Below are 22,766 nucleotides of genomic sequence, written 5' to 3' on the forward strand. Positions count from 1 at the left end.
ATATTATTCTGCCTCCATCTACCAAGAGGTACTGTGATGTCATGTTCTTTAAGGCTTTCCAAAGTGATCGTAAACTTTGTTAAGCATTAGAAAAGGAACTGGAGAGTAAAGAAGGTTATGTTTATTAGCCCATTTTCTTTTCTTTTAATTAATTAATTAATTTATTTTTGGCTGTGTTGGGTCTTCATTGCTGCGCGCAGGCTTTCTCTAGTTGTGGTGAGCAGACTTCTCGTTTTGGTGGCTTCTTGTTGCGGAGCACGGGCTCTAGGTGCGCGGGCTTCAGTAGTTGTGGCTCGTGGGCTCTAGAGCACAGGCTTAGTAGTTGTGGCGCACGGGCTTAGTTGCTCCGCAGCATGTGGGATCTTCCCAGACCAGGGCTCGAACCCATGTCCCCTGCATTGGCAGGCAGATTCTTAACCACTGTGCCACCAGGGCAGCCCCTATTAGCTCATTTTCTTTCCATGCACTTCAAGGGTTTATTAAGCAAGGAGCAAAGGTGCCAGGATGTGTCAACCTTATCACATTCCTTTCACACAAATATCCTGTAATAGCTGAAATTGATCCTCAATATCTGGGTGCCTTAGAAAGTAAAAACCTTTTAAACCTGGAATTCTTTTGTCGACCTGTTGACAGGTATTTAGGGCAATTTTCAACAAAGGCATCTTATGTCCTGCCTTTTCACTCTTTCTTCTGAAGTGCAGCTCTTCTTAGATTTTCTTTTTTGTTTTAATTTTAAAACTCCCATACGATTTGTATTTTACTTTGAAATAAATTGTCTTAAATATGCCATGACTGTTCAAGAAAGAGACTCTAAAAATATCTTGCCTGAGGTTTCTGGATCTACCTTTCCTATCAGAACTATGTTAGCACATAATGCTAATTGGCAATAACAAATGCAAATATGGTAGAAACATGTCAGTTAAGACAGCTATCAATTTTGAGGCACACTTCTTTGGAAAGCCATCTGCACTTTAGAGAAAACTATTTGGGGAATTAGCCGCACTCATTTTGCATAAACAGTGAACCGCAATGAGAAAGGAGGGAAGTGATAATGCTTGTAGGCTACAAGTTTTGAGAAAAAACCGCACCTGAAATTGAGTTGTACAGATACAAAATGCATTAAACCTTCTGCTGAGCTTATATATTACTTATATATGTATACGTGAATATGTATGTGTGCGTATGTATGTATATGTATATATACACATACATGTTCTAAGGTGAACAATCCAGTATGTGTGTTTTTCTAAACTAGCCAGGGATTACGTTGGAATTGCTAAACAACGCGTTACCAGCTCCCCTGATTCTCGCCTCCCCTACTCTCTCCCTCTACCCTCAAATAACCATTCAGGAGGGAATGCCATTGTCTACTTGATAAGCTCAAGTCCAGAGCCATGGAGTCATTCAGTGGTTTAGGGCCAATCCAAAGCCATGGCATTTCAGGTGTCTTTTTGCAAAAGTTCCCAAGTGAATTCTCCTCTGACTCCCATTCTAACTCTGCCCTTCAGTTATATGACCTTGGAGGAAGTCCTATCTCTTTTTGCTCTGCTATGTCCTTACTGTGTAGAACGAGATTATTATCTACTCTATCTTATATTATTGTATTGATGAAATCTAGGCTTAATGGAAATAAGGATGTGTAGAAACCCTGATCCTGGGGGGTAAGAGAAATTGTAAGACAATCAGGAACCAAGGCCTTGAAAATGAAATAACACAGATTGGGCAACTGACTTCTGAACAACTAGTCAGAACCGGCAGAAAAGCAGCCCACTGGTGACCTTGTGTCTTCTTAGGGTTATGTGTCTCAGTTCAATAATGAATCTCAGCTGATATTCCATGTCTGCCATGAACTGTTAGATTGATTGTGGTTTTGTGTGTAAAAAGCCCTGGACAAATTCCTTCCCCAAAGGTCCCTCCACAGAGCCTATGCTCTGATGGGTTGCGTTTCCCTGCCCCAGTGGGCAGCTCAGTTCCATCCTCAGCCTGAGGAGAAGTTAATTTTCCCTTATCAGTAATGAGGATTCAAAGAGTGAGTGCCTTTCGAAGCTCTTTCATGCTATATGTGTAGCACAACTGAGACAGGTATACAGTCCTTAACGTCCTTTAGAAACGGGGTCAGATGACCTGTAGACCAAGGACTCACCTCGAGGATTGACGTCTGCACTTGGAGGATCTGTTCATGGCCTTTGAGCTGCCGGATGCAGATTTTGCAGGACAGCTGGGTGGTGGTGGGCGTGTAGCGTTCCAGGGAGAAGGCACAGTGCAGGGGCTGCCGGTTACCGCACCACACGCGGGAGAATGGGACTTCCTGTGGGGGAGACGGGGGGGGGAGGGAGAAGAGGGCTATGGTGTGCAGAGCCCGGCTGAGGTGAGCAGAGAGCAGGAGGGACCTAATCACAATAATTAGGATGATGATGATGACGGTGATGGCAGGAGAGGTAATTGCCTAAGCGACTCTGGTGGAACTGTTGTAGAAATAATGTTCCAGCATATGCCAAGCAGCACAAAAAGTAATTAACGTCAATTCCAATTGATAACATATGAATTCCAAAACCACACTGCAAGAGCTCAGCTTTCACTTGGTGACTCACACAGTTAGAAAGAATACCATCAAAAGTTAATCGTCGTGTCTTTCCATGACAGAAATATTCTAAAAGACTCCTATGGGTAGACTCCTAGGATTAGATGCCTACTCCATCCTTCTACCTAAGCCCGGGGTAGGATGATATTTTCTCACTTAAATGAAAATTATGCTGAAGAACTGACTGGCCAGAACTTATGCCCATACCACAAACTCATGCCAAATTGTATAAACATAATGTTGCTAAATGTATCCAGCATAAAAATTATACCTACTGCAGAATCATACACACACACCCCAGAGAGAGACACACAAACACAACAGGCTACCCCAGAACAGTCTAGTTTGCCAACTCCTCATTCATTCAATTCATCCATTCTCAGTTACGTGTACAATGCCTACTAATAACCAGACACTGTACTAGATAAACAAGAAAAGAACAGTAAGAATTGAGGTCTGGTCCCCACTTTCAAGGGACTTATAGACAATTGAGTGGCAAAAGCAATTTTCACTAAATGAGGGGGGAAATTATAAAATCTATACACATTCCCCTTTCCCCCATGACCAGCTGGTGCTTGCCACCAATTGGCTCAGGCACGTGGCTTTACACTAATGTGAAGTAGAGGTCAGTCACTGGTAATCTTCCATCTACTAAAATGTCTTTCATTCCTACTCAGATCAGGCTGTGGTCCTTGGCAATGACCTCCTATTTCCAGCCTATAGTAATCTTCATTCTCCCTTCTTTCTCTTTTCCGCATCCCATTCATTTGCTCTTTCACCTGTTGCTACAAATACAATTTCCCCCAATACTGATGCTGAAAGGCAGCAAAAGACGTATCAAGTCTGGAAGTCTGAGTCTCTGAAGTGTGACTGGTGATGGACTCAGCAGGTGTTTTAAGACCAAAGGCCATGATGAGAATTCAATCTACCTACTTTGAGGAACTATGAGTTACCTCGTTCTCCCTGAGCTCCAATCTGTACACTTGTTGGTTTCCTCATTTTCTCTATAGGAAGTCTCACAGACCCTGATTTTGGATACTTGCTGGGGTGGGGGGGACCAGCAGGGAGGGATGGAGTTTAGATTGTTGCAGACTTGAGTACAAGAGAGCCAGCTTTAGGGATTACAAAGGAACGAACTCACGCGTTAACCCCTACCACACATCCCAGCAAGGGATGTAAGGGTGTCGTGTTTTTGTTTTGCTTGTTCTGAAACCTGAACCAAGGGAAAGGCAGTGGATCTTTGTCTCAAGAAGTAGAGACAAGGACTCAGAGAAGGTCTGTATGTTGACACTGCAGACTTTCATTGACTTTATCCCTGTGCAGAATGTGGGCTGTTCGGAGGCAACTCTCTCTCCACCATCCTCAGTTCTCCCCTACGTGGCAGGGGCTGGAAGCCTGAAAACTACATTTCACAGCTCTCTCCAGCAGGGAGTTCACATGTCCATTCTGCCAGTGAGAAGTACTTGTTTTAAACTTGGAAGGAAGAGAAGGAGCGGAAGCCTCGTCCTCGCTGCTCCTCTGACAGCAGCGAGCAAACCCAGAGGCTTCAGCTGACAGCACGTGTGAGGTTTGCAGGGGCTTCTGAGAACCATCTGCTTCAGGGCTGTTGTGTTTTCCTGAACTCACCAAACTTGCCGGTTTCCTTATATCGCTAGTGGCTTTCTCTGACTTTGGCTCTCCTAGGCTTTCCAAAGGCGTTATAAACACATAAATCCTTTGATTACATTTCCCCTGGATTGAAATATCTTTTCTTGACCCAAACCATTCTCTAATGAAACATCAGTGACTTAGAAGAAGTTCTCTTAGAAACTAAGATGAGCTGGGCGGCGCTGGAAGGTTCACTATAGTGGGTTCCACAGAGAGGCTCTCATCCAGGGGAAACTCAGGGAGAAGCATGAAGCTAATGGTCACTAAGGAAGCATGTGGCTGCAGCACCGCTTGCTTATGTCACCAGCAGGACAGCACAGGTCCAACCCACGTTCTTCCTAAACTGAGAGTTTTTCTTATGAGCTCTTCCCTTTCCCTCCTAGCAGCAGAAGGCACTTCAGATCGGTGTGGCCTCCCAGCAACCTTTAGAGGAAGTCATTCCCTAAAACACTCAAAAATGACTTTTCACCTGCACCAAATCCTATACCAGATAAAACAGTAATAATACATATTTACAAGGTCTGCCGTTTCTCCTTATTGTGTAATCCGACTCTTTTCACGCTGCTCCGTGGTTTAGTAAACCACGGGTAACTCTCACTTCAAATCTCAGCCTCCAGCTCTTGTGTCTCTGTCTCCTGAACTCTTCAAAACCCCATCTGCTCACATACGCCCAATTGCCATTTCTCTGTGGAGAACCCCAACAGCTGCATCTCTGGGTTTTATTTCATTACCATCCATCACTGACATTATACCCCTAATCAGTAGAAACAATTTTAGTTGGCCTTTCCTTTCTCAGACAGGTCTACCTTTTGAAAACGGATTATCACCATCTCTCTCTCATCGTCATTCTCCTCCAATTTTTCTATCTCCACACATAATCTTCTCTGACGTCATCACAGCTAACTGGGAGTAAACTGCTCGGCAACCTTCCTATCTTCAGTCTCTACTACACGAGTTATTGAGGGGGTTGAGGCTTGACTGGGGAGGAAACAGAAAGCAGTTGATTGGTATTCTTTAGGGAAGAGCTTATGGTCTCTCTTTTACCTGTAATCATGAGTTGGGGGGGGGGCACTGATGTGACCACATCACCTGGGAACTCTGCTTTCATTACATGATTCCTCTGCTTGGGGGACCAGAATGGCCCCAGGATGCCTGCGTGATAAACACAGCCCCCTGGGACTTCCCTGGTGGCCCAGTGGTTAGGACTCCACGGTTCTGCTGCAGGGGGGACTAAGATCCCACATGCTGTGTGGCCAACAAAACAAAACAAAACAAAACAAACACAGTCCCCTGCCTGGCCTTCAAGGGCTTCTTCCATCCTCTGTCACCTCATCCTCACTCTCTCCAGTCTCAACATACAAGCCCTCAAACTCACTTTCTTCCCCAAGCCAGTACGTTCTGATAGAGTTACTCTGCACCATCCCCTTCAACAAAAGTAACTATAACAGAGGGCTCCACAGTTCATGGGTGTTTTTGCCTAAATAAGCTAACTAAGGAGGTTTTCATTTGAAATTTGAGTCATTACAGGGTAATATAAATGTTTGGACTTCAGGGCTCTAGACAGAGCTGAATTCAAGGTCCAGATCTTAAACAAACCTACATTTTTTCTGCAGTAGCTTTGAATCCTTGGTAATGCTTACCTTCCTTAAATTAAAAAAAAAAAAAAGGCACTGACCACTTATTGAAAAGTATCTTCTGTGGTGTCACTTGCTAAATTTTGTATATTTTCTCCTGAGAACACTGGAAAAACCCGCCACAGAGATAATGTTTTCTTGCAGAAAGACGCGAGAATCGGCACACAAAAAAATTCTTCTCTTTTCTCTTTCCATTCTACTGCACACAGTCAAAACATTTAAAAAATCTGATATTAAGACAGTGTCAAAAGAATATTTTTTAATTGTTGACTTGAGTAGCAGCTGCCGGTAGTGCTCAACAAAACATTTAAAAATAATAGAATTAGAAGCACTGTGATTAGTGTGTTTTCAGGGCAATCATCTTTGCTTTCATTTATTCAAAAAAAAAAAAAAAGGCAAAACAAAACACCAAGATGCTCACTGAGCGGAGAGGAATTATGTGGGAAGTAATACAAGAGGACGAAGTGTAGCAAAGTTATGGGGGTTTCAAGAATTCCGGAAATGTTTCCATTTTGAGTCCCATTATAATTAGTTTCCTAGCAGATGGGGACCATGTAAATCATATCCTAGCAGGAGACAGACACTGGGTTCTCCAAGATACATAGCATGCTGTAAGACAGCTGCTTTTATCCTACAGAGGTGACAGCCTGGCTTGGTGTTTTGTAGGATTTAGAAAATAAATTAATATTTTATCGCATACTGTTTATTGCAGCTTCTTCACCCCACAGGCAGCAAGGAATAAAGGCAACGATGATTAAGTAGCTCTCAGGTCCCAGTAACCTACTGAGAGCAGAGTTATTTCCCTCTAAAGGAGGGTTGCTAAGTCTTCCAAGGGGACAATAGCATATCACTAATTGTGGTAGAGTCTTAAGAAAAGGGGGCATAATTAATTGTTTATTTTGGAAGGACTAGTGTTGTGGGCTTCATTTTTTTCTTTGAATCAAGGTTAGTGGGGGCTATGGTAACCAGATCTCCTGAGAACTCACATACCCTCACATACCCTTCCCTTTCACCCATCATACCTGGTTTCATAAGCAATAAGGGTTGTAGCCTAGCGTTTTATAAATTGTCATCCTCCACAATCGAAACCAACAAGATTTAAAATCTAGTTGGTCCTAATATGTAGGCTCTCATCACATAGCTCTGGACCCAATCTTGAACTCACATCATTCTAAAAACATCTCTTGGTTGGTGTCTGATAGGGCAACTATTCTATGCACTGGATACCTCCCTGAGAAATTCCACCTTTCCCAGAAGAAAAAAGAAAGGTTTTTTAGGAGAGTAAGCTTTGGGTACCAACTGGAATATATCACTTCCCAGATTCCTGATTTGAAGTTAGAGAAAGGGAGAGAGGAATAAGAAGACGAGAATACCAGAGGTCTTCTACCCACTGACTTGGAAGATGACAGAAGATGACAGGAACATTTACCAGCTGAAGGAGAGACCTATAAATGATGTCAGGAGGAGTGAGGTTTTCTGTCTCCACAATAGTGCTCTGTGAGTTCTCATCCACTAAGCCTTAACAAAAAGCCATTCTCTATTATCCACACCGAGTTTGTCAGCGCACATGATGTTCTCCATGAAGTTCAAGCAGGCTGAACACAAACCCTCCCCAGAGTGTGAGAATCTGATGCCTGGAGCAAACACAGCATGGCCATTAAGACAAGCACAACATGTAGGCATATTGCTAGGGGTTCAGTGATCACAGGAGCAAAGAAATTGGTTCTAAGGGTGGTGAAGAGAAAGGAAGAATAGAGCAGAAAGCCATTTGTGGGGAAGAAAAATGAAGTGGAAATGAAAACTCAGTGGCAAGCCTCCTGGTGCAGAGAAAATTAAATTGTTTCTCAGCCTTCCAAGACTCTTTCAAATTATGCTCAATTACAGAAGGCAAATGCTTATACATGTTCACAACCTCTACGTAATCCAACCCACCCTGGCAGTAAAGCTGGTTGGGTTTTCTTGCTAGCCAGTGCCCTTTGCCTTTGGCTGGCCCTGTTGCATCCTTTGGGGTGGGCAGGCATTAACCCCCACCAAGCCTTTTGTACCTGAGGCTCTCTTTGGAATCCCTGGTGTTGGAATTGTTGTTTAAGTGCCACTGAGAGGTTATGGTTCTTTCATCTGATTTTTTTTTTTTAATCTCCAAGCATTAAACTTAATAGTTACTTTGGACTGAGTCACTTGTACCAGATCCAGTGAAATGATGCCCTTAAATCAATAAAGATTAATACACAGAGGAATTTGCATGACTATCAGGATTTGTTTTAATAATACCCTGAAGTTCAATTTGGACTAGAAACTTTGGATACTGCTTTCTGGGAAACAGAGACACCTAGGTCTAGAACATCATAAATAACACATTTATTCATAGAAAACCTCTCTCCATAAAAAAAAAAAATGGTAAAGTTTTCACAAAAAAAAAATTGTACAGGGCCCTGAGAGAGATTCTTGTTGCTTTGAATGCGCTAAAATTATACATAGAGGGGGCAATTCCCAAGGTAATGAGAAATCTGAAAAGTAAATATAAAAATATGGCCTTAACCAATTTGAAAATTCTGAATTTTAGAAGTGTAAGGTGTTGGTGGTACAACTTTTTTCTAACTCTCATGGCATGGGCTAGGTTTTTCTCTTTGAGATTTGGCTTATTTCCATTCTGACAAGCCGGTATATCTTGTGCATGGTTTTTAAAAAATGAATGCTGTAAAGATGGAAAGGTTAAAAAACCCAAAGAGGCATTGACATTTCTTTGTTTTTCAATTTGTGATTTCTTCTTCCCATCTTGCTCAATTCATCTGGCAGCAAGCACTTTATATATTCAGGACAAACTCTCTTGTTCCCATCTGGTTGGCCAGAGCGCTCTACAACTCAAAATTATCACCCTTAAAAGGTTTCTCCCTGACATCCAGTTCATTCGTACTTGAACAGGATTAAAACTGTGTCTCATAATGAACTGATCTGAATCAAAACAAACCCACAAACACATCCTGCTCTAAGTTGTTAAATGACCACCTTCAACCTATCCCGAGTGGCGATTTAAGCAGGAGAGAGGAGAAATGTCACATTACCTGACACACAAGCCCCTTTTTCCCCCACGTGTTAGAAACCCATGGATTTATGACAATAGGTTTCATTCCCTGGGTGTAGTGCAAACTGTTACATGTCTGTGACAGTTTTGAAATTAAATCCACAGTTTCAAAGGAGGAGGAAAGTCAAGAGTGCCCTCACCAGGGCTTGTGATATGCGTGCTTGGTTAAAGCAAAGCTATTTCTGTCAGAAACCCATTGGGCCAGTACCTGGCATGCAGTGAATGGTTTAATTCTCCAGAGGAATGGGGGGATATCAAGGACAGAGATCTGCAGACTAAAGGTATTCCCTTTGAAATGCAGCAACTTTGGTTCTTCAAGGAGTTGTCCGCCTTGATGCCTTTCATCTGAAACCACTTCCTATAGGGCAAGAAAAAGAAAGAAGCACAACAATGAAGTACCCAATTTCCTCCACGTTTTCCTTCCATAGATACGTATACTCCCTCTCATGTGTCTCCCAGGAATAGCCGAACAGCATGATAAGCGCACTCTACTTTTACGCCCCGCCCCCATCCTTGCAAGGTCAGGGCTAAGGGGCTACAGGCTGCTGAGAACTAAGGATCTGGACACAAAGAAACAATTGTTCTTCATTACTGTATTGTTGAGGCTTTTACACACACTGTGCCTGTCTTTAAAACTGGAAGACCTCCTTTGCCCCAAGCAAACTGTAATACTGTTGAGTTTCCAGAACTGTGTGAATTTCATCCTGGTATCGCCATAATCAAGGGATGTATTTGTACTTAACCTAACACATCATCATATTTCATGAGAAGGGGAGACACAGCCCCTCCTCCACTCCACTCCTCGTCTGGTTCCCTTGTTTGTCACTAACACAGGCATCATCCAATATTTATCCTTTAGCTCAAAATAAATCTTGCAAAGTGCATGTATCATGTTTATTTGTAGTAATGTTCACAGAAGTTATGCCAAAAGGCCAAGAAAAAATAAGTTGTCAAGTCAGTTTCAGCTCAGAAAAAAAATCAGATTCCTGAGATAAATACTCCTTTATCTTTCACTGACAAATCTTTGTAATTATATCTCATACAAACACAATTCACATACATTCTACTAAGCAAACCATTTAACTGGTTCCAAATTTGTGGCGTTTAGAATCATCTCCATAAGACAAGTGAAATAACAGAACAGATATGAACGCTATAAAATGTCAAACTACTGTAGGGGGTGAGGTTTTCAGTGTTAGTGGAGATGAAAGATTTCCCTAAATCCCCATTTAAAAAAATCACCGTTAATTGACTTATAATTTCCTTGCAGAGCTAGGATAAATAGGAAAACTGAAATCCTTTAATGATGTCCTATAATCTTCCCAGAGTCTAAAAAAGGTTGTTAAGAAGCCAGGCAAATAGGTTTATAAATACAATAAAACTTACATTTCAATTATCAGGGAGTGAAAGCAGCTTCAGAAGTTATCTTTCCCATCTCTTGTTTATGTATAGATTAACATTAATGAAAGTGTTTCTAAGAAGCAGCTTTCCAGCTTTTATCCTTCATGTACACACAAACTGTTAAAGGTTGCTAATGTCTCTTCTCAGGACTAAACGATTCCATTCCAGTGTCATTTTCTCCAGCTCTTGGGGTGTGGAAGGGGTGTGTCTTGGGGCTCTGAGTCAGCACTGAACTTGCTGTGATGATGGAAGTGGTCCATACCTGTGCTTTCCAATATGGTATCCACTAGCCAAAGTGGTTAGAGTGAGTAAGGAACTAAGATTTTCATTTTAGTTAATTCAAATGTAGATACGCACACATGGTTGGCAATTACTGTACTGGACAGGGCAGTGCTAGATAATTCATTACCTTGTGGGTCTAAGCGTTGGACATAATAACACAGTGTCCAGTGTCTAGTGAGGGCTGCAAGCAGTGGAAGGAAAGAGGCAGGGTGGGAGGAAAGGGAGTTAATGCCAGACGCTGACTTTAGGTCTTTACAGATGCTGGTCTGTTCCCTCTTTTGAGATTTAATGAATGTCCAGTGGAGCAATGCTTGAGCTGGGCACTGGGTAGACAGAAATGAAACACCAAGGAGCTCACAGTCTAGAGAGAGGGTCAGAACAGCAAGCATATGAGTATAATATAGCATCTAACTATTACAAATATGTATATTCCCAAAGGTTAAGGCAAGACAGAGGGTGCCTAACCCAGATGGGCAGAGAGGCCAGGAAATGAATTGGGAAATTAATAGAGGAAGTGATATTTGAACTGAGCCTGGAAGTAAATATAGGGGCTACTCATGGGAAAGGGGAGGGAGAGTGCATTCCAGACACCGAATGGGCTCTGCACAAAGGCACGGAGGCCAGACAGAGCTGGGATAGAAGGTTAGGGTGGAAAGTGTATGGCTGGAGGTGATGAATATTATAGGGCAGGGGCCAATCACGAATTCTGCCTTACCATGCTAGGCACTTGTATTTTTGTTTAGAGTAATGTTGTTCGGGTTTAAGGGAGTATGAGAATTTTCTGAGGGTTATATATACTCAAGAGGGCACTCATCTTGTAAACCAAAACTGGAAGCACAGCCTTCTAATCACATTTCTGCATGGTCTTGGGCAAGTCACTTAATCTTTAGGCTTCAGTTCTTTACTTGGGTTTATTCACAGCCAAGCAAAATCATTAGCATGATAATATACTAACTTCTTTTTGCCATTCAAGGTTAGAAACAGGGACAAATAAGAAATTTGCTTATTCAAACCATATTAAAGCCATGGAATAACAACAGTGTTGACTTGTCAAAGTATATTTGACTGTGGGCTTCCCTGGTGGCGCAGTGGTTGGGAGTCTGCCTGCCAATGCAGGGGACATGGGTTCGAGCCCTGGTCCGGGAAGATCCCACATGCCGCGGAGCAACTGGGCCCGTGAGCCACAACTACCGAGCCTGCGCTCTAGAGCCCGCGAGCCACAACTACTGAAGCTTGCGTGCCTAGAGCCCGTGCTCGGCAACAAGAGAGGCCACCGCAATGAGAGGCCCATGCACTGCAACGCAGAGTAGCCCCCGCTCACTGCAACTAGAGAAAGCCCGTGTGCAGCGACGAAGACCCAATGCAGCCAAAAATAAATAAATAAAATAAATAAATTTATATTTAAAAAAAAAAAAGTACATTTGACTGGGTAGGCTCTCTAAAGTGTATCCCTGTTCTTTAAATCTGACTTGCCTGAAAGTACAGCGAAATAAACCGAGGTCAGGCGATGAAGTGACTTGTTCAAGGTCATGAATTACTTGGCGTAGAGCTAGTCTATTTTAATATTTAGAAACTACATAGCATCATCACACTTGAAGGGAACTTAAGGTACTTAGTGATTTAAAACTTGATTATTTACAGAGGAAAACATGGAGACCCTCCCCCTTACCCCCAAGAAAGTGATTTGCCTGAAGTCACATGGCTAGTGACAGAGCTACTATATCAGTACTTGTTCATGGTCTAGTATTTTTTCTACTAGATTTCCCTGCATTTTCCTATACTATGCTTGATTTTTTTTTTTAATTTTATTTATTTATTTATTTATTTATTTAATTTTTTTGGCTGTGCTGGGTCTTCGTTTCTGTGCGTGGGCTTTCTCCAGTTGTGGCAAGTGGGGGCCACTCTTCATCGCGGTGCGCAGGCCTCTCACTGTCGCGGCCTCTCTTGTTGTGGAGCACAGGCTCCAGACGCGCAGGCTCAGTAGTTGTGGCTCACGGGCCCAGTTGCTCCGTGGCATGTGGGATCTTCCCAGACCAGGGCTCGAACCCGTGTCCCCTGCATTGGCAGGCAGACTCTCAACCACTGCGCCACCAGGGAAGCCCCTATGCTTGATGTTTTTAAGAGTCATGTGACGGTCAGACTGCTATTAACATTGTCCCATAAGTAATTTTTCATTGGTGCAAGATATATGTAAAGATGACATAAGTCAGTCTGTTTTTCAATAAATGCTGGAGAGGGTGTGGAGAGAAGGGAACCCTCTTACACTGTTGGTGGGAATGTAAATTGGTGCAGCCACTATGGAGGACAGTATGGGAGGTTCCTTAAAAAACTAAAAACTGAGCTACCATATGACCCAGCAATCCCAGTCCTGGGCATATATCTGGAGAAAAACATGGTCCGGAAGGATACATGCACCCCAGTGTTCATTGCAGCACTGTTTACAATAGCCAGGACATGGAAGCACCCTAAATGTCCATTGACAGAGGAATGGATAAAGATGTGGTACATATATACAATGGAATATTACTCAGCCATAAAAAAGAATGAAATAATGCCATTTGCAGCAACATGGGTGGACTCAGAGATTGTCATACTGAGTGAAGTAAGTCAGACAGAGAAAGAGAAATATCGTACGATATCACTTATATGCGGAATCTAAAAACAAATGATACAAATGAATGTATTTACAAAACAGCAACGGACTCACAGACTTCGAGAATGAACTTACGGTTACTGGGGGTGCGGGGGGAAGGGTGGAGGGAAGGGATAGTTAGGGAGTTTGGGACTGACATGTACACACCGCTATATTTAACAAAGGATAACCAACAAGGACCTACTGTATAGTACAGGGAACTCTGCTCAATGTTATGTGGCAGCCTGGATGGGAGGGGAGTCTGGGGGAGAATGGATACGTGTATAGTATGGCTGAGTCGCTTTGATGTGCACCTGAAACTATCACAGCATTGTTAATCGGCTCTACTCCAATATAAAATAAAAAGTTAACAAAAAAAAGTCAGTTTTTGCCCTGTGGTTATATATACTATCTAAGCCATCCCTGAGATACAGAATGGAGGATATTAGGAATTTTTAAAATGGATATCCACTTACAATTATCACCGAGGAAAACTGGCACCTCTTAAAGATTTCTGCTTTAGGGCCCCCAATTTAAATACAACCATAATTTATTTTTACTGTTTTTTTCTTATTTTGCTTACTTTAATCTCCATATACTGAACCAACTACATACAATTAACAGTGTCTTGTAACCTTGTCCAAAATATTAAGCAATTATAGCTATTTTGTAACAAAACAATTACTTATTAAAATGAAGAAGCCCAATAATGAACTAATCACTGTATTTATATATTTGTAAAGGCACAACTGGTTTCAGGGTGCAAGCTTAAAACCCTCTCCAAATAGGATAAATTGTACTTAACACAGAATTCCCAGTTACGCCCCTTCAACCTATTGTATTCTGCTCAGGGGCTGGGCCTAGACACTGTATTTTTAAATACTTCTCAGATGATGCTGATGTCCAGCCGGGTTTGGGAATCAGTGGTACAAGCAACTCTGCTGAGCTCCTTCGGAGTCATTCACACGGATGCATCACCCCGAGAGTGGAATCTGACATCCATCTGATTTTTTCCTATCTGCCTCCTATGTGATAAGGGCCCTTGGCTAAACCTCTGAGTCTACTGTTAAATTGATATCTGTGTTAATTAAAGTAGAAGGTAGGGTCTGGCTGGTTTCTCGTATATAAGATGTACCTAAAGGCTATGGTTGGTGGTTTTTCTGTCTCTTCTATTTCATCATTTCACATTGGCAGTTGCTAGTCATCCAGGGCTGGGAGTTGTAGCCAGGAGAAACTTGTGCTTTGTGCCTCACTGAGCCATTTATGTTGATTTAATGAGACAGGCAGCGATATTCAGGTGTGCTTCAGGGATACTAAAACAAGCAGGCTGAATTTACATATTTATGAGCCAAAACTGTTGAACTTAAGTGTGCACGCACACACACACACACAGAAGTTATGTCGCTGTGGTGTTTTCCTTTAAATGTTTTGCGTGAACGATACTTTCCAAGGTTGTATTATTGATAAACACAAGAGCTACATCTGGAGGAAATCCTCTGAAATTAGATTCTAAATCTCCATTAATGCCAAGTAAGTAATGAGGACCCAGAGGTACTGAATAGGAGTGCTGGGAGCAATGGAGAAAAAAATTAGTTGTGTTTTTTTTTCCCTCTAAGATAGGGCAAGTGCTTAAGTCCTTCCTTTCCCTATGTTAAGGTTTGTTTGAACTATGTGTGTGTGTGTGTGTGTGTGTGTGTGTGTGTGTGAGAGAGAGAGAGAGAGAGAGAGAGAGAACGAGAGAGAGAATGTAATAAAATACAATAACAAAAACCTAGGTCTTAACATGTTACAACTTTGAAAATATATCACCATTCCTCAACCTTTGGTTTGAATTCATCAAAAGTGCCAATGTCAAACACAAACATAAAATTGCAGCTCTAATTACTACAGAAATACAGGAGCAGGAAGGACAAGTCATTGGTCCCTTTCTCACCTTCAGGCAGATGGCATTTGTATTTTTTTTCAAAAAGCCTATCTGAGCGGATTTAATTTTCCATAGAGATGGTTTTAGATGTATTTATTAGAACATAGCTTCAAAAATCTGAAACCAAATTAATTATGTCTTACCAAGGCGCATGAGGCATTTTGTTTTTGTCATTCAAAGAAATTGCTACTAGGATTCAGATGAAATATCCCCAGGGCGAATGGGAAGCAGCCCTGCAGGAGGCAAAGGAGGGCACAGCAAAAAATGAAGGAATGTTTGTTCGATTACTAAAATCCTATAAAGGAATATTTTTTGGTGAGGCTACTATCTTGCCAGTTCCCCACCTAGTTCTAAGAGGACAGGAGAGTTGGGTCTAGAAGCTGCCCTTCTTCCAAGGATTTCCAGTGAGAGGGAGGGTGGGCTTTTAAATAGTTGCGGGGACATAGTTTCCCAGGGAGATGGAAACGGGGTGAAAATGCAACCATGTCCTTTAACCAGGCTTCCTTCTTGGTTACAAGCCCCGTTCTAGCTGGGCTCATATGTATCATTACTTTGAGCTATGAAAGATGTACTACAATAAATACAGCAACTGTCACAGCCACGCTTGGTCTCTATTTCCAAATCACAACAAACATTTTCATTACAGTGATAACAGAGGCAAATTCCAGGGTAGGCAATTTCTGCAGAAATGCTTCATGAAAAAAAAAAAACTACCTATGAATTTTGATTAAGAAGTTAGGGTTCTATTCGAGTTATAGAAGGTGAGTCATCACTGCATACGAGATGTTTGGCTCACACCACACAAGTTGGGGGGAGCGAATATTAATGTGTGAAGTCTTTTAGAGGTTCCGAAAGTGTCCTGTTGCTACGGCTTTCTTCAAGTGGAACTGTTTTAGTGGGTTAGTGACTATATATTTCCCTCTAATTAAATACCATATATGAAGCCATGAAAAATATGACATAGATGATTTGGGATATGAAGGACATTTAAATGAACCTGGGGACAAGGTCCTGAACACATTCACTTAGCAAGGTAAAAATCCAGAAAGCAAGATTCCTTTCTTGCACAAAACTCAGAGACTAAGACCGCGGAGTAAGCGGTTGTGTTCAGAAAAGCTACAAGTTATGTTCTAATCTTTCTGTGGGCCAGAAAAGTTATTCAACCAAGGCTGATGGTCTCTCGGAAGTCCAGGGGAGAAGTATGCCCTTTGCTGTTCACGACAGCTGTCACATACATCCTGTCAATAACAAGTACAACCCAACTCAACTTTAAAATCAGCTTTATTTGACATAATAGGAGAGGGAAAGAATCACTGGAGGTAATCAGATTCCGACCAATGGGGCCAAAGGTATCTCCACTGGAAAAACATTTCTCTACAGCAAAATTAAAGAATTTTAAGAAATCTCTCTCAGTGATGAAATAAAGATATTTATATTCAATTCGAGGGAGAATATCAGTTTCTCGAGCATTGATTAAGAAGGGTCTACTACCCAGAGGGATGGATAGTGGTTTGAAAAGCTGTGGTTTGAGCCTCACTTTCATGATTCCCACTGCAATTCAGCTGTTAACAGTTGAGCTCTTCTAGAATCTGAGAGCAATGAATGGGAATGAAAATACATTATCTGCAAGTCCCTTAGAAGAAACTCCTTGGGCAAATGTCTAACTCACTGGTATATACATCAGCAGTGAGACTGTTATTCAAAGAAAATTCCAAACTGGTTATGATCGCTGACTTCCAAGGCAGTTGTGATGAACAGATCGTCAACAGTAACCCTAGTTAGCAGTGGGTTACTCATATGAGCCCAGGAGATTGGAAATCCTCCCCGCCCTCCATGTTTACTCAGCTTTCAAAATCTGGCTGAGTTACTAAACATCCAACTTGTGTGATGGTGCATTTTACAACTATTCAGTGGTGGCAGTAACCTCAATTTTCTTTTTGAAGTACAGTTGATTTACAATGTTGTGTTAATTTCTGCTGTACCGCAAACTTTTTTTTCTTATTAGTTATCTATTTTATACCTATTAGTGTCTACATGTCAATCCCCATCTCCCACTTCATCCCACCACCACCACCACCAGCCCCTGCTCTCCCCGCCTGGTGTCCGTACATTTGTTCTCTACATCTGCGTCTCTATTTCTGCTGCCTTGCAAACCGTGTACTGAAAAGTGATTGTTTATACATACATATATATATATACACATTGTCTTTTATATTCTTTTCCATTATGGTTTATCACAGGATATTGAATATAGTTCCCTGTGCTATACAGTAGGACCTTGTTGTTTATCTATTCTATGTATAATAGTTTGCATCTGCTAATTCCAAACTCCCAATCCCTCCCTCCCCCCATCCTCTTGGCAACCACAAGTCTGTGAGTCTGTTTCTGTTTCACAGATAGCTTCATTTGTGTCATATTTTTAGATTCCACATACAAGTGATATCATATGTCAATTTATTATTTTTGATTACTGAATGTCAGGTATTTTATCTTGGAGAAATCCTCTTATTAGGGTGTCTCAGAAGCAGATGAAGAGTTTAAAATGCCATTCCTAGGATGAGGTTTAACTGCTTACACTGAAGTTCTTTACAGAATGGCACCCCTTATGAAAAAGGTCCCTTTTGTGAACAGCCAAATATGAAGCGTGCCCTTTATAATGACCTGTGCTACTAAAGAGGTAGTCAGGGAAGATCTGGGCACATAGGTTGGCACTGTGTCACCTTTATTGGTTTATATTCAGGATTCAGGTCACTGTATCTCTTCTGTTGGTAAATATGAGTTTTCCAGCTCAGTGTCTTAAAAGCTAGTTCCTGAGGAAAAGCTCTGCATCATGGACTTAATGATCCAGAACTGGAATAGCTGGCATCTGGGATGTCTCAGGAGAGCTATGTATATAGGGGCAGAGCTTACACAGGCACTTCTGTATTATCTTTGCTGCTATTAATAAACTTGCACTCTTTGTGAGTAGCTAATTTAAAAGGAATCATGCATGATTAAAAGGACCAAAAATGGAAAGGAACCATCTCTGCCCTAGTAACCCTAAAAATTAATAGACCGTGTGTCCAGGATGTCACGTGACAGCCTGCTGAGACGTATGCTTTATAATTGTTGTTCTCCAACTACAACCTTCAGGTGATCAAGCACTTTTCTTACTGCTTGCTGTACATCAAATAATTCTTGTTCCTGTGGTTCACGCCATTCTCTTTTTCTGGACATGGTATCCCTTCCTCTTTCGCTCTTAAATCTCATTCATGCAAGAAAGTACCCTGAGGGTCCTCCAAAACTCTTCTCCAATTCCTCTCTTGCCATTGGGTCTCTGTTTTCTGAATCTCAACTATACTTCTAGTCAGTTTTCTCGTTTAGCACACAGTGTTCCTTATGTGTTCATTTAACTCTTCTCTCTTCTTGACTGCCAAGTACCTTGTACCCTCAGCACATTGTTGGACACATAGTAACATAGCTCTTGTTTCGAGAGAGGTTTCCCCATCGAGCCAGTGATGTGGGTTCATTTTCCAGACCCTCTGCAATCAGATTCTCTATTGATACCGATCTTCAGGAAACCCCATGCTTTCATTGACACCCCAAGAAGAATTACAGAGAAAAGGCTGACCTGAAATGCACAAGGGGTATTGTCCACACAGTAGACCCTCAAGTTGTAGTCCAGAGAGTTACAGGACATGCAGCCAAAAACCGCAACCTTGAGCTGCTTCACGGCACAGTCTGTGATTGGTTCTCCAGTGAGGGCGTATGTCCCGAAGCTGTCTAGGAGCACGTGGCACGCAAAGGGGTCCAAAAGGCAGTAACAGGATGTGGATTCATCCTCTACCGACATCACTTCCTGTTGGGAAAAGGTCTGTTGAATTCTCTCAGCTTGGGAAATAAAATGTGATTTAACAGTCACTTTGCAAGGACCTGACATTTTTTTCAGAATATTTTTATTGAACTCATTTTCTCAAAATAACTGCCGACATCAGGAACCGAAGGAATGGCTATATTCAGGGTGTTGGGATTCGATTTAGTAGATTATAACGAACGTCACTTTCAAAGTTCTCCAGTTTTCAGTTAATTTGTTCAAGGCCAAATTCAAAACAACAACAACAACAAAACAGCCTTGAACATTAATATCAATGAGCAAACTTTTATGTTTTTATAAAGGTCTATTTCTGAAAACCTCTTTCCCTATCCTTAAGGTAATATTTATTTTCTTTCAAATAGTTTGTCCTCTTTCATTCCATCAAAATCATTCACGAGGGACCATTCAATAAATGGTTTGGATAAGACGTATCAGAATATTTCACCCTCCGTGATAAGGTATGTGTGACATGTGATAGAGCATGAATCTAACACCATCTGGATGTAAATGACCGTGAGGAAGTGCTGGGAAGAAAAACGAAGATGGTAAAAATCAAGGCAAAGCAAGACGTAATGGAAAAGAGAACAAAACCCGGACCCCTTTATGAAATCCATGGAACTTGACTCCCCAGGAAATTTGCCTGTGGTTGTACCACAACTGAATAAATAGCAGAATGCATTTTCAATAAAGAATAGCGACGAGTTTCAAGACATAGCTGGGCAGGGTAAATGTCATCCACTGAAGCAACTGGGAATTTTCTTCTCCTCAAGAAACATCATTTTCCTTTTACTTCTTTTGCCTGAAGCACCGACTGGGGAGGTAAGATCCCAGGGCTGGAACAGGTCATTATGTTCCAGCAAGATAATTCACCTGCTTTCATGCAAACTGACCTCAGACACCAAAGGAATCCCTATCAGACAGATAAATCAGAGGTTTCACTAAGAATAGTCATTCCACTGCCATCTTTCTTTGCTGTGGCCATCTCCCTTGTCTTTACTCTCCTCTTGTGGATTCTCATTTTGTCCCTTTTATTCTCTCCTTGTACTGTTTCTTACATGTACTCGTACACACAGGGCAAGATAGAATGATTTTCAATGCATTCATTAATTCATGAACATCTATTTAGCAGCTACTCTGTTTCTGAATACTTCAACATAGATTTGTTACAATCCCTATGATGGCAAAAACAGAGTGATTCCTTTTATGAATCCAGCTTGCTTGCCCTGGGCCTCTTCCCTAACCCCACAGAAGCCACAGAGGAAAGTTAGTTCATACAGGGACATGGCCTGGGAACAAAGGCGGGAGCCACAGTCTTATGTACCAAAGGCAGATACACAGGGTACATGTCTATGAGGGTAATTACAAGTGTATTCTAAAACCCAAAGAAAAAGCTCTGTATCCTCTCTGGCCTCTCTTTTCCGTATTCTCTCTCTCTCTCTCTCTCTCTCTCTCTCTCTCACACACACACACACACACACACACACACACACACACACACACACACACACACACACACACACACACACACACACACACACACCCTGCCCCAAAACACTAGCCAGTACCTCGAGGATGCTGTGAACACTTGCCACCAAAAACAAGTAAATGCTCACAAATTTCACAGCTGACTTGTGTGAAGAGAGGGTAAAAGTTAAATCCATTCCACGGGTGGAACCCAAACCCCGTTTTTTAAAAAAGAAAGACTCAGGTCTCACCTCCCACTTGCCCTGCTGGGTCCTCTTCTTTAAATGGATATTCCAGTGCTCAGAACTGACGTCTGCACAGTGGGGTATGGTCAGGGCAAAGGGAGTGGTGACAATCATGTCGGGGGGACCACAGGTGACTTCCGGACTCAGGAGTACCTCAGATCCATCTGACTGGAGGCTGTACGGTTGGGAAAGGATAAAAGAGAGCAGCAGGTAAAGGAGCGGGGCATATGTGAATGAGAATTTAGTTGCAGGTTTAGCAAAATCCTTCCCTGGGACTCCCTCCTGAGTGACACCACCTCCTGGAGGATGCCTCTTCTGGACCACAGCCATCTATCCTGAACTGCTCAAGCACACAGACTGAGGTTGAGCCTAGATTTCAAATCTAGCTTTTGAAAAACAAAATGACAAATGCTTCTTCAGAAATACAGGGCAGAGCAGGAGAAAGCAAAGACCTGGCTGGCGGGTCACACACCAGCTGCTGAATCCTTATTCTCATTGATAACGTTATCAATGACCAAGGCCAAGGACCTCACAGAAATGACCGATCTGGTAATCTTACCATCATCACACTCCTTTCTCCCAACAACACATTCTATATATATGTTTAATGCTAGTCAGCAACAAAACAAATTATTTTTGTGAACAAAGCAACACTTCAAACGTACCAGGATTGAGTATGTCTCTTCTGGTTTTGAAAACATTTATTTTCTGCCAATGCACAGATACACAAGTTATATAGCAATAGCACAGTAGACAGTTATAAACGGCATAATCAAATACATAAATATATATGTTTCATCTCTTTCCTATTTTAGCTCTAAATTTAAAATCATTCTACCTAAACCTGGTGTTCAGATTTTTCTGTATTGTGAATAATTTACAATAGGAAGGCAGAGCCACGAAACAGATCAAAGAAATTTAACTAAAAGGAAATAAATACCACCTTACTGAATGCCTCCCTCTTCCATTTTTGTGTCTTTTGTTTTTAATCTCTGCCCCAAAGAGTAAATGGGGTAGTTCACAGGACAGCAATCAATGAGAACCCAGAAGTCTCCTCATTTACCCCAACTGCTTATATGTTTTTGAACAAGCCGGTTGATTTTTTTCCCCTTTATTTTCACTTGTAAGAAATATACTGATACAAAAAAAAAAAAAAAAAAAAAGAAATATACTGATACAGAATATAATCCATAAAGCAGTTTAGGACTCTCAGACGAACAATGCAACATGAGAGCTAGGACTGGTATTATTACCTAAGCTTTCTCTCATCTCGCCTAGGAAGGACATTTAAGAAATGTCATCCCTGGTCAAAAAAGCAACCCTTTGAGCAGGATGGAATCAGTACTGAAAGATACTACCTTGTCTGTGATCTTGTGTAAACAAACAGGTTTTCTGTGAGTACCCCTAACATGTCGTTAATTTCTGAATTGCTTTTGTTGACACTGCTTGTTCCCTCTCCAGTTGGTCATGGCCGCACTTTACCTCATTATCTATAATTCACTGTTGCGATAAAAGGCACGGGGGCCTATAAGCTAGAAGGAGCATCTTGTATCTACTGTGTCTAAAATAGACCTGAACACCATCACAGGGTCTTCTTCCCTCCCCAAGAAGCACTGGAGCTGCCTTCCGAAAATTCAGCCTTCCACGTAGGCAAACCAAAGTTATCAATTCTTCCCATACAGGCAAAGCACAGACTAAACTGAAAATGTCTTTTATGCATTTATATGTCGAAGCAGGGCAGGCAAGTCGGGGAGGTGGGGTGGGTTTGGAAAGTCCTGTATTAGCAATGACAAATGCTCTGTGAACAGCCTAGAACGCTATACTTGAGGTTTGAAAAAAATGTAAAATTGCAGCGTGAGCTGTACCCAGCACGAGGTGGCAGCTTGTGTGTGGTTGCCTGCCCGCCGCCACTGGAGAGGGTTAAGTGCTTTCTGTGTAATTGCCGCCTGCGTCCTTCACAGACAGGGATAGCAGGGGTGCTTCTGAGTGACCAACGACAAGCTCTCCTAAAAGAACTGTTT

At 41.9% G+C, this 22,766-nt stretch overlaps 1 protein-coding gene across 5 annotated transcripts in view; it reads right to left on the minus strand.

Annotated features, from left to right (window-relative positions):
* Nucleotides 1-22,766, minus strand: part of UNC5D (unc-5 netrin receptor D) — a 582,894-nt gene that overhangs the window by 23,394 nt on the left and 536,734 nt on the right. For all 5 annotated transcript variants that reach the window (XM_082374962.1, XM_082374961.1, XM_082374959.1 and 2 more), the window contains 4 exons: nt 20,752-20,920; nt 18,794-19,021; nt 9,153-9,302; nt 2,144-2,308 (listed from right to left, as the gene is read on the minus strand). In XM_082374962.1, coding sequence (XP_082231088.1) covers nt 2,144-2,308; nt 9,153-9,302; nt 18,794-19,021; nt 20,752-20,920 — 712 coding nt within the window. The remainder of the gene's footprint in view (nt 1-2,143; nt 2,309-9,152; nt 9,303-18,793; nt 19,022-20,751; nt 20,921-22,766) is intronic.

The sequence above is a fragment of the Balaenoptera borealis genome (genome assembly GCF_965194805.1).
Source record: "Balaenoptera borealis genome assembly, chromosome: 21".
Classification (NCBI taxonomy): Eukaryota; Metazoa; Chordata; class Mammalia; order Artiodactyla; family Balaenopteridae; genus Balaenoptera; species Balaenoptera borealis.